The sequence below is a fragment of the Pristis pectinata genome, chromosome 7 (assembly GCF_009764475.1).
Source record: "Pristis pectinata isolate sPriPec2 chromosome 7, sPriPec2.1.pri, whole genome shotgun sequence".
NCBI lineage: Eukaryota > Metazoa > Chordata > Chondrichthyes > Rhinopristiformes > Pristidae > Pristis > Pristis pectinata.
In genome coordinates, this window is record NC_067411.1 from 67892902 (window position 1) to 67908796 (window position 15895).

Below are 15895 nucleotides of genomic sequence, written 5' to 3' on the forward strand. Positions count from 1 at the left end.
TTGGAGCCTGAGGTGGAGAAACTTTCAGTGAAAATTATGAAATTTGGTGGATAGGCAGCTGAAAGTACAGCCACCATGGAGTGGCTAAAAACAAATGAGCAAGAGACCAAAACTGGGGGCTGGGGGGTCGGGTTAGTCCAGCTGAAGGAGGTTACAGAAATTGGAGGTAAAGTTACTGCGATTTGAAAACAGGGCTGAGGATGTTGAAATCAATGCATTGCTTAATCCGCAGTCAATAACAGGGGCGATAGGTGGATAGAACATGACATGATCTAGGAAATGGACAGCAGAGATTTGGATAAGTTTAAGTTTAAGGAGGGAGATAGGAGGAAGTCTGGCCAAACGTGCTGGGCTTTAAGTCTAGAGGTAACAAATCATTGATGGTTGTTTCAGCAACAAGTGAGTTGAGGCACAGGCAAGCAGTGTTACAGAGATAGTGACAGGTATTCCTAGTGAGGTAGTGCATGTATTCACCAGGTCATAAACAGTGTGATTCCACCTCAGGCAGTTGCCAGGAAGATGGCAGGGATTGGGTTGATGGGGACAGTTGTTTGTGGTGGAGACTTAAATTAGATAATTGGAGAGGCCAAAAGATTTAGAGAAGTTCCTGCAGACATAATGGTCCAAAATGACTGAAGGCTAAGCTTCCTATGGTGGGGTGCAGGAAGTAGCAAATGGAAAAGATAATGTTAGTTGGAAGAAATGTTTGACCCTCCAGTATTTGATGTCAGCGAGTGTGACAATTTAGAGGCAGCTGAAGGTGGTGCTAATTATAAGAGGACCAAAGATAGATCCCTAGCAGTACCCATTGAAGCAACACCTATGCAGCATTCTGCTTTTACTTACACAAAGAACATAAAAGCAAGGGAAAGGATTTGGAGATTAGCACAGGTTGTTTTCTGCCTTTGAACTGTGAGGGACTTTCTCATTGCCAACATTCTCACATAATCAGCCAATGCAATCAACGTGTCACCTCATGAATATTCATTTCTGTTCTTGTAACCTGTTGAGGCACTACCTTTTGCATAACATTTCCTCTGACAAATAATTAAAATTTAACTCTCCATTACCATTATCATTCCTGAAAACACAAGGCTGTAATTGTGCATCGGAACCTGTCTATCAAAGTTAATAAATGGTAGTTAAAGTACAAAGAAACAGACTCTAAACAGAACTGCTTGATTAACTCCCTGAGAAACAATGATTGTGTTCCTGCTTTATTTTAATAGCGTTTCCTTTGAAATTTTCAATGGCATTATTTACTTATGGCAGGCACTTAAAATTGGCAAGTAATTTTCCCAAGGCACAAACTGATGTAAGGTTGTAGCTGTCAAGGTGCAGTAAATTTTCAAGCACACTAGTGCATTTTTTATGATGGTCTATATTTAGAGTCACAGTATATATTTTTAAAGAATAATTGCCTGGTAATTCAATCCCAGTCAGTAGTGCTGAACAGGCTATTTAGTAGCATCACCATGTTGTATTCCAACTCTGAAATTCATTCCATTGACTTCAAGGAATAAATTTGGAGGGTACAGTATAATCCGCTGTCATTACTCTGTATGATATATAGTGCTATGATAAGGGATTTATTTCTAGAAGCAGATTTTTAACATGAATATATGAAACATTTTAATTGCCTCCAAGTCTTTCACAAACACCAAAGAATAAAAGGAAAATATTTCTCTATTTTCATATCCCAATTGCAAACTGTTTTCTCTGCCTACTCATTAAGCAAAGCAAATATGAAAAAGGTCTTACCTTTTGTTGCTGGATTTTTGGAGGCACGGCTAATGGTTAACTTAAAGTGATCTGGTGGCCTCCACCAAAGCAGATGTATAAGGGTCAAAAATGACAACTGCCTTTACCAGCTGAAAACCTTTCATATTAATGAAAAATTTAGGGCTTGAGTTTGTTCTTTGGAAAAAACACAGAAGCCTCATAAAAATAGTTATTAGCATTATTAAGCTAGTGACAAGAAATCATTTCTGTGAGAACTCCCAACCTTCAGTTATATGGCTTCCAAAATAGAAGCAGTTCAGAATGAATTGTCAAGAGGGACTTGCTCCTGCTTGCCATTGCAGATGCTTTCCCATAGGATAACACTGAACATGCCTAGAAGGAACCAAAAGATGAGGAGCATGACATTATCTCTGCCACCCCACCAGTGCATTTTAAGTAGAAGTATATCCTTGACAAAGATGGCACAACAATGCATTAACAGTGCATGCTCCACTCAATTACTGCTGAATTCGGCATTAAGATCTTAAAATAGGATATAATTAGCTTCTAATTAACATATCTCTAATAACAGCACATTCTAGGTCAGGAGAGGTCAAGGTATAAGGTCAGACATAGACATCAAGTCCATAAATTTATCCCCCAAACTTTTCACATAAAGACCAATATGACTGAGACAACTTTTTTCTATTTGGTACCTCCTTCAATTACCTAACTTAGAAATGAACTAGAGATATCACAACTCTGTAAACATCGTTCATTTCCTCTCTTTTAGACCTCATTTAAAGTTATCCATCACCCTCATCTTTGACTATTCAGTTACCTGAACTAAAGTGCTTCCCTATTTATGCTGTGCCATCCTTTCAGAACTTAAAGATTTTTGTCATAATCATCCTGTAATATGTCTTATTTAAATTTGCATATGCAGGCAGATTACTAAGCACTATATTTGCTCACTTTCTGGGAAAATGTATGGACAAGTAATTTGGGATTAATTTTGATACAATTAATAACAAAATGACAAAATGACAAAATTTAACTGAAATATCATATGGTGCTGAATGGCTAGAAATCCATTATAGTAGATCTCTTCTAATTTTTCCAATGGTATTACTTGTGTAAATAAGAATAATCTTCCCAAGGATGGTTGTAAAATATACATGTAAAAGAAAGCAGAATGGACTAAAAGAAGCTGACTGGAAAGTATTATAGGTTACTGTTATATTATACATTGTAGATTAAGATTGAATGGTCCTAATAAATGCATATACAAGAATAAAAATTGTAAACTAAGCAAGTAGTCATCTGCTTGGAACAATGGAAAAAACAAAGATAATACATGTAAAATATTGCAAAAAGAAAGGAGGGGAAAATGTCTGCGAGGAATTTGTTAAAATAAATTAGAAGGTGCCTTAGAGATGTTGAAGAGGACAAGAAATGTGGATCATTGGTCTTTTCCCTCACACTAATTGCTTTGGATTCCTGATAATACCCACAGAAGTGACAAATTAGCTATGACACTTAGCTCTACATACTGTTCATTCCTCAACAATTAACATTTCCTTTATGCAATCAACAAATTGAAAGCACAAAAAGTATCTATAGACCATCCCAACCTTCAGCTCAGACTTTATCCACTCCTATAGTTACATTGGTTTGTACAAGAATGCATATTCAAAATAATAACGCAACAATCTCAATGCAACTCTAAATGTGTATTCAATAATATTTATTATAGATATTTATCCATAATTGTTATATAATAGATTTTTTTCTTGATTATATGCAATTGCGTTCCAGTAAATGATGGGGTATCTTGTAAGCAGTGGACCATATTTATATTTATATCAGCTATTACATTTCATCTTGTACACTTAACCAAATATTTTTTAATTTATATCTGTACATATATTTGGATGCATTTCGAATGAGAGTGGCACCCCTCTTGCCTCTGAGTCAGAAATTTGTGGGTTTGTGCCCCACTTCAGATACTTGAGAATGGAATCCAGAATAATTCTTCAAGGCAGCACTCTGGGACCCCAGCACTGTTGGATATGTCACATTTGAAATGAGACATGAGACAAATACCCCACCTACCCTGCTTACCAATGCTCCAAAATTCTTGCATTTGGTTCAATCTATCTGCAAAATTGCTTCTCTATCTGCTTCCCATTATTTATCAGCTGTACTATGTAACCAGCACTGTGATGCTATAATTTGTTAATCCGCGATGTATCCATCATATTTACCAGTCTCTTTGTGTCCGCTTGAGCTTTGCTACAATCTTCCTAGTTGTTTATTATATTTGGGTCATCTGCAAACTAAGGTTCCTATGTCAAGTCAGGATCATAATCTTGTTTGCCCAACAGCTTTCTAATGTTTGTCTTTTGTTTACAGGCTATGTGGAAGCTCTAGTTATACCTGCAGGAGCAAGAAGAATTCGAGTTGTTGAAGAAAAGCCAGCCCACAGTTACCTTGGTAATTTACAGTTCTTGTAGCTAACTGACCAACATCTTCTCCTTTAAAAAGAAAGTCCCAAGGACTTCATTCCATTCTCTCAGTAACTTTTTTTTGCCATTTGCCCTTTTTTTTCATCCTCTCTCCTCTAAATTGCCAACATGACGGGCCACAATTCCAATATTGAAGAAGTGCTCTGGTGTACTATCCCTTGACCAAACTTTATTTTCAGTAAATCTAAATTAACATAATTATTCCATGTTCTGTTGAATGTCTTTCCATCAGTGTGATTTACAAATGATGGTATGGTTGTGATTATTCCAAAAGAACCAACACAAAAGTTAAAAATCTTGAGGAAACTTTGGGTATCAGATTCTATATAGCTAAACATTTATCTTTTTTGGAAATTAGGCTCATATCTGCAAACTTCCACAAAAATTGAATCAATATCCCTTATTGTGCTAGGATAAGCTACTTTCTTCAAGGCTTTTGTTCTTACTTTGCAGCCACATTTATACAATTTAATTAAGAAGCAAATAACAGAGTGGTGGAGGGGCATCAATTTACCTGTCCATAGAACAGGAAGTGATACAAAGGTGAATTGTCCACACTTCTTTTGAAGTATGTAATACCAAAGGGAGTTTGCAACCTGGAATATTTCACAATGGATTCTTTGCTCAAATAAACATGAACAAAAAAAAACACTTTCACAGTAAGGCAGTCTTGCTGATATTATTATGGTATCCACCCCCACATAATGTTTTTGAAGTTAGAGGCAGGTATTTAGAACTTCTTAACTTTCCCAACAGGTAAAAAGGGGTTATGATTCAATCAACTTTTTTATCCACCAGAGTTTGTTTTACTTTTATATTATTTCTTCTCATTTCTTCTAGGAGTTCCCAATACTTAAACTAACTATACACTTACAACAAAGCCCTTTTTTAATTATCCTCAGAAATCTGAATGAAATGGAAGAAAAAAAAATTAGCATTGACAGAGAAAACTTGACATTGTCATTTATTTTCAGAAATGTAGCAAATCTTCAGGAATGCTTCATGAGCTTCGCTTTGTACAAGACAATAATGTGAGGCTTTGATTAAAAAGGATGTCATTAAATGTGTACAGTGCATTTGAAATTTTACATGGTGCACAGTACAAAAAATCTAGAGCCATCATAGAATAAATATAAGTTCACATAATTTAAGACCAAGTATGACAAAGGTAGAAATGTTACAGTTTTATGTTGGGTTAAGCTGCTCTCATGTCAGCATGAAATAGTTTATGGGTAATAGTTTTTGAGTATCCTAAAGGTGCACATCCAGGATTCCTCTATTAACTAAGTGAACTGAATGAAACTGACAACATCTATGGTATCAATTAATCATTTGGCAAAACCATAAAGGTCCTGTATGAAATGTTCCACTTATAACCAGGTGTTTGCCATGTGCTGGAATCATAATATCCTCAAATTATGGCTGCATTTATCAGATTACCCTCCAAACAATGGACTTTCCGGAACTGATTTGCTTTTAAAATGAATGGTGCTGGTCTAAGAGCTTACTCCTCTCTCAATGGAGGAAGCGGTTTCCTCAGCATTATATCATTCATTGATTGCCAAGTAAATCCACAGCTCACATGCACAGGCCTTCTTCCAAAGTTGTGCAGGAAACTAAAACATTTGCAGTAAACTTCCATTGGAATCTGTTGAATTTACTGCATGTGAATTTAGAAATAATCACATTGTAAAATGCCACAATCTTGTGCACTACGTGCTTAAATTTCAGTTAAAAAAGAAGCATTTGCGAAGGAAGATCACAGTCTTACCACAAGTTCTAAAAAGTCTGTCCTTTTTTTTGTCTTTTGAGCCCTCCGTACAGAAGCACCAACCCACAGAGGATTCTGGGCATGTCCAATGAGTCCAATGGTGTGCACCATGTGCCAGGATGCTTCGTTCAATTTTGATTGATGCATTTCTGGTCCACAGGTGGCACATCCTGCTCATGTAGAAGCAAGCTTTAACAATGCTTACAAGCTTGCTTTGCCACATTAAAAGTTCCTGCCTAAGCAGGTCCCAGGCTGTGGAATCCAGCCAGGTCCTCTTTTAATAATATGCTTACTCATTGTGACAGCTCTCCCTCAAGCATTGCATTCCAGCTCCTTCTCACATCGCCACCACCAGATCACACTCCCAGCCCCTCTGTCAGTCCTCGAATCATGCATTGCATACAGGCCATAAAAGGAGAAAGGAAAATTGTTCCTATTAATAAGTGTATTCATCTCACAAGTTGCTCACTTTACCATTTGAAATATACCTATGCTTTTTCAGTATTCAAACTATTCTGCACTTTATTTACCTTTATTGTTTCCATCCAATTCATCCATTATTAATTGTTTATCTTCTAAAATGTAATACTTCTTGTAGCTCTGCGAGATACCAGCAAACATTCCATTAACAGTGACTGGAAGATTGAACATCCAGGAACTTTTAACATAGCTGGAACCATGGTGCATTATGTTAGAAGAGGATTCTGGGAAAAAATTTCTGCTAAAGGTCCAACCACATCTCCTCTGCACCTTATGGTATGGCCTTTGGAAAATCTTATCTTTTTCCATGCTGTTTTTTCTCAATGTTGCTCTCAATGGTATTTGTAAAGAGAAACTTATAATCTGTTTAAAATTCTAGGTATGATTTTTGCGAATCAGTAGTGATTAACCACAAAAACAAACTCTGCCTTTGAGATTTTCACAGTAGTTTGGTTGAACATTTTGATCTATAGTTGTCAACTGAATGAACAGAACTGAGAAGATTACCATAGAAAGGCATAGCACAGAGAAAAGGCTATTCAATTTGTTCTATCAGTTTAATATCTGGAAAAGACCTATTCAATTAGGCCCAGTCCCCTGACCTCTCCCTGTTGCCTTGTAAATTTTCATTTTCAAGTGTTCATCCAATTTCCTTTTGAGAAGTATTAAATCTACTTCCACCAGCTTTTCAGATAATCATTCATGATACAAAGAAACTCATAAAATTGGAAGAAAGTGATCTTGGCTTCTTTTGCCAATTATCTTTGACTTCAATCAATCCTGTTGCTAGTAGAAATATTTTGTTATTATTTATTCTAATAGAATCCTTCATGATTTTGTGCACTTTCAGTAAATCTCCCCTTTAACCTGCTCAGCTTCATGGAAACAATTCCACCTTCCCTATTCTCATCACTTCACTGAAGCCCTGCATCTCTGGTACCACTCTGGTAAATATCCTCTCCAGTGTTATAAAGGACTTGATAACTTTCCTAAAGGGCAGTGCCAGAACTGAACTCTAACCAGCAATGTATAAAGGTTCAGCATAATTTCCTTCCTTCATGAAGTCAAGGACCCTCCATGCTTTTTAACAATTTTCTCAGCTGGCCCCTCCACATTCTCACTAAGCCTGCATCCCCTTCAATATTTTGTATCAGCTTCTCTTATTTCTTCTGAACAAACCACATCATTGCGCACTTCTCTGCTTAAGTTGTACCTGCCACATGCTTGGCCATTTCATCAGTATTGCTGTCTCCTCCTTGAATCCACTACCTTTCTCACAATGCAAGTGATGTCTGAAAAAGTGTCCCTACATGTTCTCTGCTTTTTTTTTGTCTATGGTAAAAATCTTGTCGGGTCTGCAGTCTACACACTGTGAAGGAAGAGAATTTATTAGAAATAAACATATTTGCCAGCATGGGTTATCCAAGTAGTTTTATTGTCTTCACAATGCTTTTACATCTTTATTTCATTTGAAAATGGGGTCAGCCAACAGAATGAAATGTTTGGGATAAATTAAAAGAACACTACAATTTTCCAAATGGCAAGTTTGTGATCAGAGCAGATACAGATATATTCTTACAGATATATATATGGATACATATATATTCTTAGGGCTACTCTTGCCTCTGGGGTAGGTATAGAGGACTCTTAGCTCTGAAGGAGGCTTCCTTCCCACAGAAATAGCCAATGGAATATTACATGCCTTAAATGCACCAATTGGGTACAAATAATTAAACCGAAGCAATTTTCACAAATAAAGGAGTAAGAAGATGTGTTATCTGCCCCATTTATGATGGATATTTCACTAACTCTATACAACTTGACCTAGGCAATTCAAATAGCTACAAAAATCATAATTTTTTAATAGGACATCCTGCCTATTCGTACCAATTAAAATCAAGGTCAACATGCCCTATTTATTTACAAAATTATTCACTCACTAACATCAATACAAAGGTCAGTTTTGAGAAAACCAGCATCTCATGCAATGATAATTGCATTAACATTGAAGTAATGCATTGAATCCATAAACCAATAGAAGTGTTTCTTCAAGAATTTTACTACCCAACTACCTGAGTGAAAAGAAATTTGAAAGTAATTCAAAAATTGTTTCTTTGGTGATGTAAAATATAAGTGTCCAGAAAATCATGAATGTCAGTGCATTATAATCTAGTTCTGAAATTCATGTCTTTGACAAATGAATTGTGATGGTAGAGTAAAACATAGTGCCATGACTACAGAGCACATTTAGCACAACAAAGCAGGGATGAGTTTCTAGGCAAAATTCTCCAAACGTAATTGGTGAGTTAAAGCAGTAGAATCACTTTATTGTTGTTTAGAGTATTAAGTGCAGACTCAATACTTCTAAGGTAACATTTCTGCAGTGACACATTAATAGGTCCTGGCTATGAGCAATTGGAAGATTGCTCCTATAAGAGTAGAATTCTTCCCTTCCCGTCAGTGGCAGAGTTGCCCAGGATCTGCCATGGTTTCAACAGTGGCAGATGGTTCCCACCAGCTATCTCTAGAAATGGTCAGAATTTTCAAGCAGAGCTTTAACAGAATATCAAAGGTAGAATTATTCCAGCTGCAGTACACATTATTATAAAAAAGTGTAAATACTGAAGCAGCCTATCTTCTTGATGACTGGATAGTTGCACTATTTGTCATAAATATTCTTTTCATTGTAACTTAGTTGTAACACTGAAGGAACAATTTAAGAGTAAAATATTTCTGGGTAAAATACTTAACATATTTAAGGTCTTGCCGTCCTGGTAGGAAGAATTGGATTGGCTCCCAACTGCCTTGTAGTGAGCTAACATTTTGAATGTGACATTTGGCAAGAAGCCACTGCACTGATGTCAGCAATGATTCCTTCAGTGAGCAGCTCCATTAAGTCAGCAGGGATCAGTCTAAATCCCAATTCTAAGCAGTTAGAAATTCTTTTTTAATTCAGCACCAGCTGGTTAATATTGGGTAAGCAGAGGGTGTAGCAATTAAAATGATTCATGAACATAGACTTGTGTCAGGGCTGCAAATCATATCAGCCTGCTATTTACCGACATTCGATGCGCTTCTGAGAATTGTCGGACTTGAAATGCACAATCACCCTGAAACTGTACCATCAGCAACAAATTACAGTATCCTTAATGTAGCAAATGATCCCAAAATATTCCACAGGAGTATGATCAAACAAAATGTGACACCAAGGAGCATGAAGAGATAATGGGTCAGGTGACCAAGGGGAGCAACTTAAAGCAAAAAGTTAGAGAGAGGGAGTTGAAAAAGAAAATTTCAGAGCAGAGGGTCTTGTCAGCTGAATGCATGACTGCCAGTGGCAGAGCTATTAAATTCCTATGTGACAAATTGGACAGAACTGGAGGTGTACGGTTACCTCAAAGGGCTGTGGGCTTGGGAGAGATTACAGCACAAAAGAAGAACAAGGATACAATATCCAGTGAAATTTGAATAATTGTGAATTTATCTAAAGGCTTATGTATTAACCAGATTATTATTAAGATTTTGATGGTCAGTCTTTCACTAGCCAAAAATTAAACCTTCATCTGGGTAAAAGGACATGTAAATTCATCCTTGATGGATCCAGTTTTCAGCTGCTAACTGACCTGATGGATGTCACCACCTTTTTTGGACTGTGGGTAACATTGACAGCAGGAACTCAGATCATTCTTGATTTCAAATGTTGCTTCTACGTAAGTTAGAATCTGGCACATTTTGCTTTAACCAGCAGCAAAGTTTCTACATGCAAGTAAATGCTGGAGCTGGGAGGGGTTGAGTACTTCAAAAGAACGTGAACTGTTCCTTACTGTTTGCAGCCCCTTACTCCACCACCACCACCACCAGCCCAACCACTGATCTTACAATTGGAAAGTTATCACCCTAAGCCAGCTAAAACTACCCTGGCCTGATCATCAATACCTGTCCATTGTTGCCTTTCCCAGTTACTGCTATCTTACCCTACCTCCACACTACCCAATGTTATATTCCAACATGTGGCCTTTGATTTTGATGCACATAAACGTATAAATAGAAGCACACAGTTGCTTATCACTAATCACAGCAATTGGCCACTTATACCCCAGGCCACCCAGGTCCTGGCGCCGAATATCCCCAGCCTTCGGCCTAATTAACTGCATTTGATACATATCTTGAGGTCCCCTGCTACATTGGCTGTGGCTAGGTCTTCAATGACATTTCCTCACCATCTTGTAGTGGGATCCATTGAAATGAATTCTGAAATCTAAAAAACAGGTGCCAGTGCTCAACAGAGGTTTTTTAGCATACTTAATGTATTAGCTTTTTTGCTGAAGGCTTCGTTTTGAATTGGCAATTTTATTAACTCCCAAGAATGTATTTTATTGTTTGGGTTTATTTGACTGGTCTTTTCTTTTGTCTGCAGGTGTTGCTCTTCAATGATCAAAATTATGGCATTCACTATGAATATACAATTCCAATTGAGCCAAGACCAGGAAATCACACTGCTAAGACCAGTGTACCTCACTTTATGTGGACTCACTCCGGTTGGGAAGATTGCGGTGCCATGTGTGGTGGAGGTTGGGAAATGTACTTTTTTAAATATTCTCTTTCAAAGTGACATATGCAAAGTAATTTTAGTGAGAATCTTGAGAGTTTTGATGTAGTTGCTGTTGGCGTGGCCAGCTTTTCTTACCCATTTCCCTTGAGAAAGTGGTGGTATGCTGCATTCTGAACCATTGCAGTCCTTGTAGTGAAGGGTATCCCACAATGCTGTAATGTAAGGATTTTCTGGATTTAGTCCTTGTAATAGTGCAGGGTTGATGATATATTTCCAAGTCACTATGCTATGTGACTTGGAGGGAAACCTGTAGGTGGAGGATTTTCCCTGCACTCACAGCCTTTTTCTCAAAGGAGTTGGAATTTGCAGGTTTGGTAGTTGATGGCAGAGTGGTCCAGTGAATAACTACAAGTAGATTTTGTCATTTGTAGAAACAGTATTCCTGTGCTGGTGCTGGAGAGAGTGAATGTTTTGGGTAGGCATCAATCAAGTGGGCTGCTTTCTCCTAGATGAAGTCAAACTTCTTGGGTGTTGTAGAATCAGTGCTCATCCTGACCACTGGAGAGTGTTCCATCACATTCTTGATGTGTGCCTTGCCGATGGTAGAAATGCTTTGGGGCGTCAGGAGATGCTACTGTTGTAGCCGCAATATTTAGGTGTCACTGGTTAATAGTGACACCCTCCACTCCACAATATTAATGATGGAGGATTCGTAAACAATAGAATGAATGTGATGCCGTCTGCCTGCACATGGTCTATATCCCTCCATTCCCAGCCTGCAAATGCCTTTTAAACATATCTGCTTCCACCACATCCCCCAGCATCTCTGTGTAAAACCATTGCCTCGTAAAACTCCTTTAAACTTGTACCCCTCTCACCTTAAAGCTATGCCCTCTAGTATTTGACATTTCCACCCTGGGTAAAAGATTCTGACTATGTACCCTATCTATGTTTCTCCCAATTTTACATACTTCCATCATGATGCCCCTCAGTCTCCGACGCTGAGAAAACAATCCAAGTTTGTTCAACTTCCCCTTATAGCTATTACTCTCAAATCCAGGCAACATCCGGGCAAACCTCTTCTGCACCCTCTCCAAGGTCTCCACGTCCTTCCTGAGCAGAACTGCAGGTAATATTCATTGAGCAATGGTATTGCAATTGAATGTCAAGGTTAGGTGGTTGTCATACTGGGGACAGCTATTTGGGTGGCATCTGCTGTCACTTGTAATTTTTCAGCCCATGCCCAAACATCATCCAGTTCTTACCACATGCAAGTGTGGATTACTTTATTTTCTGAGGAGTTGTAAATAGAAGTGAACATTCTGCAACCATCAGTAAAATGCCCTTTTCTGAACCTATGAAGTAAAATATTTGATTTTCCCTTGTTAACTCAAGACTGTTTTATAATTTAAAATATTTAAAGCTTCAACCTGTTGCTTATTTAAAATATACAGGCAATATAAATAAGAAAAAGGCAGCATAATTCAACACAAATTTGGACCACAAAGCACTGCTCATCTGTTTTTCACTATCTGTTCCTTAAAGTCAATGGCTTATATATAAACTGATCAATAGAACACAGACTGATTTTTTTCAATTATTTAAAAATTACAAATTAAAATAATAATTTCAGAGAAAGCTGGAAGGACAATGTGATCCTCAGCCCTGACTCTTTTCATTATTTTAGAATGTTGTCATTTTCAATGGAGCAAAAACAAAATCAACAGTGACAATTAAATACATAGCTCCTTTAATTTCAGGTTGGCATATCATAATTTATCCACTAATGATACCAATCCTTTAAAATAACTTAGAACTGTTCACATTTAGGTTAATTTTGGCTTTCATCAATCCAGCTGCTATCTGACAGCAGGAATCACTTTCTCTTCATAGAAATAAATAGAATGAAGAAAAGATAAGATCTACAATGATCACATGATATGATAACCATGTCAAGTCAAGTGGTGAAAATGGATATATATCATAGCCAGTTTGATGCAAAAAAATGGAAGTGGGCTGTTAATTTAAATTTGTTTAATTAAACCATAATCTAGTTAGTCATACCTGACTGTGCTGTGGGATTCCTGATGTTATCCCCTCCTTTCCTTCTCCTCTTCTTTCCCTCACTCCTTCTCCACCTTTTTTCCAGTTGAGCCTGTATTATTGCAATATTGTGGAAGATCAATATTTAATGACAAAATTGGAGATTCACCTGGTGCCTGTTATAGCTATCCAGGCAGATAGCTGTTTGAGAGTTGTTTGAGTATACTGGTGATTTGCTCAGTAATGTGGTGGGGACACCGTGGCACTTGTTATAGCAACATTCTCCTTTTGGAATGGTGCCAGAATCCAGAGAGTCAGAGGATAGCCCTTGTCCAAAAGTAAATGCCTTTGCTCTCCCACATTCTCTTGAAACAAAACATTGTGGGGTAAATTAGTCATGAGTGTTTGGGCATTGAATATCATCATCTGCAATTAGCTGCAGACCAGTTGAACATTCAAGCAATAAAATCCTTCATAGATTCTCATATGTCATCCTCAAGCCCATTTGCATGCAATCATTGGTTTCCAGTGCTTTTGGGAAGCCCACAACTCTTGTGAATCCCCTGCCAAGAAGAAGGAAATGTAGAGTTTAACGCATTTGTTGCTACCTTAGTGGTATGTTGTCTGAATGGAGTTCCATTCAGGAATAATCGTGCTGCATTGTGAAGTAATTTCCCACAGAGCAAAACCACAGCTGAAATATTTTAGCAAAATAAATACAAAGCAAGAGCTGCAATGATATAATGTGCCCACAGTATACAGTCCTGCCAAATAAATGAGGGGCAAGCTAGAATCCAGTTGTCAGTAAGCCAATGTATTACAAATCTGAGTCTTGGAAGGTGGTACAACAATACTGGTGAATTGGCTTTGCCTTTAGCCAAATCAGCAGACCACTGGATTATAGTGTGTGCCACTACTAACACATCTTAAGTGTTTTTATACAAGCTCTACATAAATCTCAGACATGAATGAAAGGACAGTTTTCTTGCACACCTGACCATCGATTCCTTCACTTTTATTTTCATTTCTGCAATAATTTTTCAGCCAATTTATGACCTACTTGGCATTTCATAAAAAGCATTAAAATAAGAATAATGGTGGAAGAAATGAATCTAAACATCTACTTTGATTTTAGTTTTTCTATTTACTTACTTGGGAGCTTGCAGAACAGAAATGGAAGCTATTTACCACTTCTACTTTAGCAGCCCCACAGCTTCTTAAAAATTGTCTCGAGAAAATTGATAAAAACTGAGAAATTCATTAAAATATTAAAACTAAGCAGCCCATGTACAAAGAGAAGGGAGTCTTCAGATTTTGCTCAGTTGATGCATTAAAACTTAGAATAAGTTACATCTGGTTTTTGCAGTCTGAACTCAGATCTCTCATTATCTTTGCCTGTCCATAACCATGTGTTGCATTGGAGGAGAGCAACATTGCATCACTGGCACTGCACTGGTCCAGTCAAGATTTTTAGTTACCTTAAATAATCATAAAAATGAGGTCCAAAATGGGCATTCACATTTCTGAAAGGAAGCATACAGGATGCCATCTTGGAGAAGTGGTTTACACACACTCCCTAACAACCAGGAGCAGAGAGATTCTGTTAATATTCAGCAACATTCCATCCATCATGACATATTAATCTCAATTATTCATTTTTTGTGCACTGGGGCAAGGCCATCATCAATTGCCCTTTCCTAGTTGTCCTTGAAAAAACAGTGGTGATGCAACTTCTAGGACCTCTGTAGTACTTCTGATTAAGGTATTCCTAAAACTATTGGGGATGGAATTCCATGGTTTAGATCCAGTGATGCCGAAGGAATGGCAATGTATTTCTGTCAAGATGGTGTGATACTTAAAAGGAAACCTGCAGATGGTGGTTTTTCCTTTGCACCTGAAGCCTTTGTCCTTCTTGGTGATAGAAGTTGCAGGCTTGGGAGGTGCTGTTGAAGTAGCCTGAGCGAGTAACTATGGTGCATTTAGTAGAAGGTACACACTGCAACAGAGCACCATTGTGGAGGAATGAATGTTTAGAGTAGTCATTGAGGTGCCAGTCAAGCAGACTGCTATGTACTGGGTGGTGTCAAGTTTCTTGAGGATCATTGGCACTGCACTGATGCAGTCACGTGGAGAGATTTCCATCACAGTGCTAATTTGTGACTTGCAGATGGTGGAAAGTCTTTGAGATGTCAGAAGGTAAGTCAATGGACCAGGATACCCAGCCTCTGACCTGCTCTCATAGCTACAGCATTTATGCAGCCTGTCCAATTGAGTTTCTGATCAATGACAATGCTCAGGATGTTGCTGGTCAGGGATATGGTGGTGGTAATGTTAATGAATATGAAGGACAGGTGGTTAGACACTTCCTTGTTGGAGATGGTTATGGACATCTGTGCCATTAATGTTACTTGCCCATGCTTGAATGTTGTCTTGGTCTTACTACATGCAGGCATGGATTGCTTCATTCGCTGAGGTGTTGCAAATGGAATTGAACATTGTTCAAACTTCAGCTGCTATCCCCACATCTGACTGTATGATAGAAGTAAGTTTATTGATGAAGCAGCTGAAAATATTGGCCCTAGGACACTACCCCGAGGAACTCCTGCAGTGATGATTGACTTCCAACAACTGCAACCATCTTCCTTTGTAAGAGATATGAGTCCACCATTGGAGTGTTTATCCTTCGATGGGTTAAACACTTACCATGATCCTCTTGCCCATTTTTGGATTTTTATTTATTTATCTCCACTTGCATTTGAGCCCTGCAGTCAAGTGGAAAAGTATTGAAAGTGGTCCTAA

The 15895-nt window shown here is 37.9% G+C and overlaps 1 protein-coding gene across 1 annotated transcript in view; it reads left to right on the forward strand.

Annotated features, from left to right (window-relative positions):
* Positions 1–15895, forward strand: part of LOC127572671 (A disintegrin and metalloproteinase with thrombospondin motifs 19-like) — a 282491-nt gene that overhangs the window by 218836 nt on the left and 47760 nt on the right. Inside the window, exons 17-19 of the mRNA XM_052020173.1 lie at positions 4138–4218; positions 6620–6777; positions 10919–11072. Of these exons, the coding sequence (XP_051876133.1) occupies positions 4138–4218; positions 6620–6777; positions 10919–11072 (393 nt within the window). The remainder of the gene's footprint in view (positions 1–4137; positions 4219–6619; positions 6778–10918; positions 11073–15895) is intronic.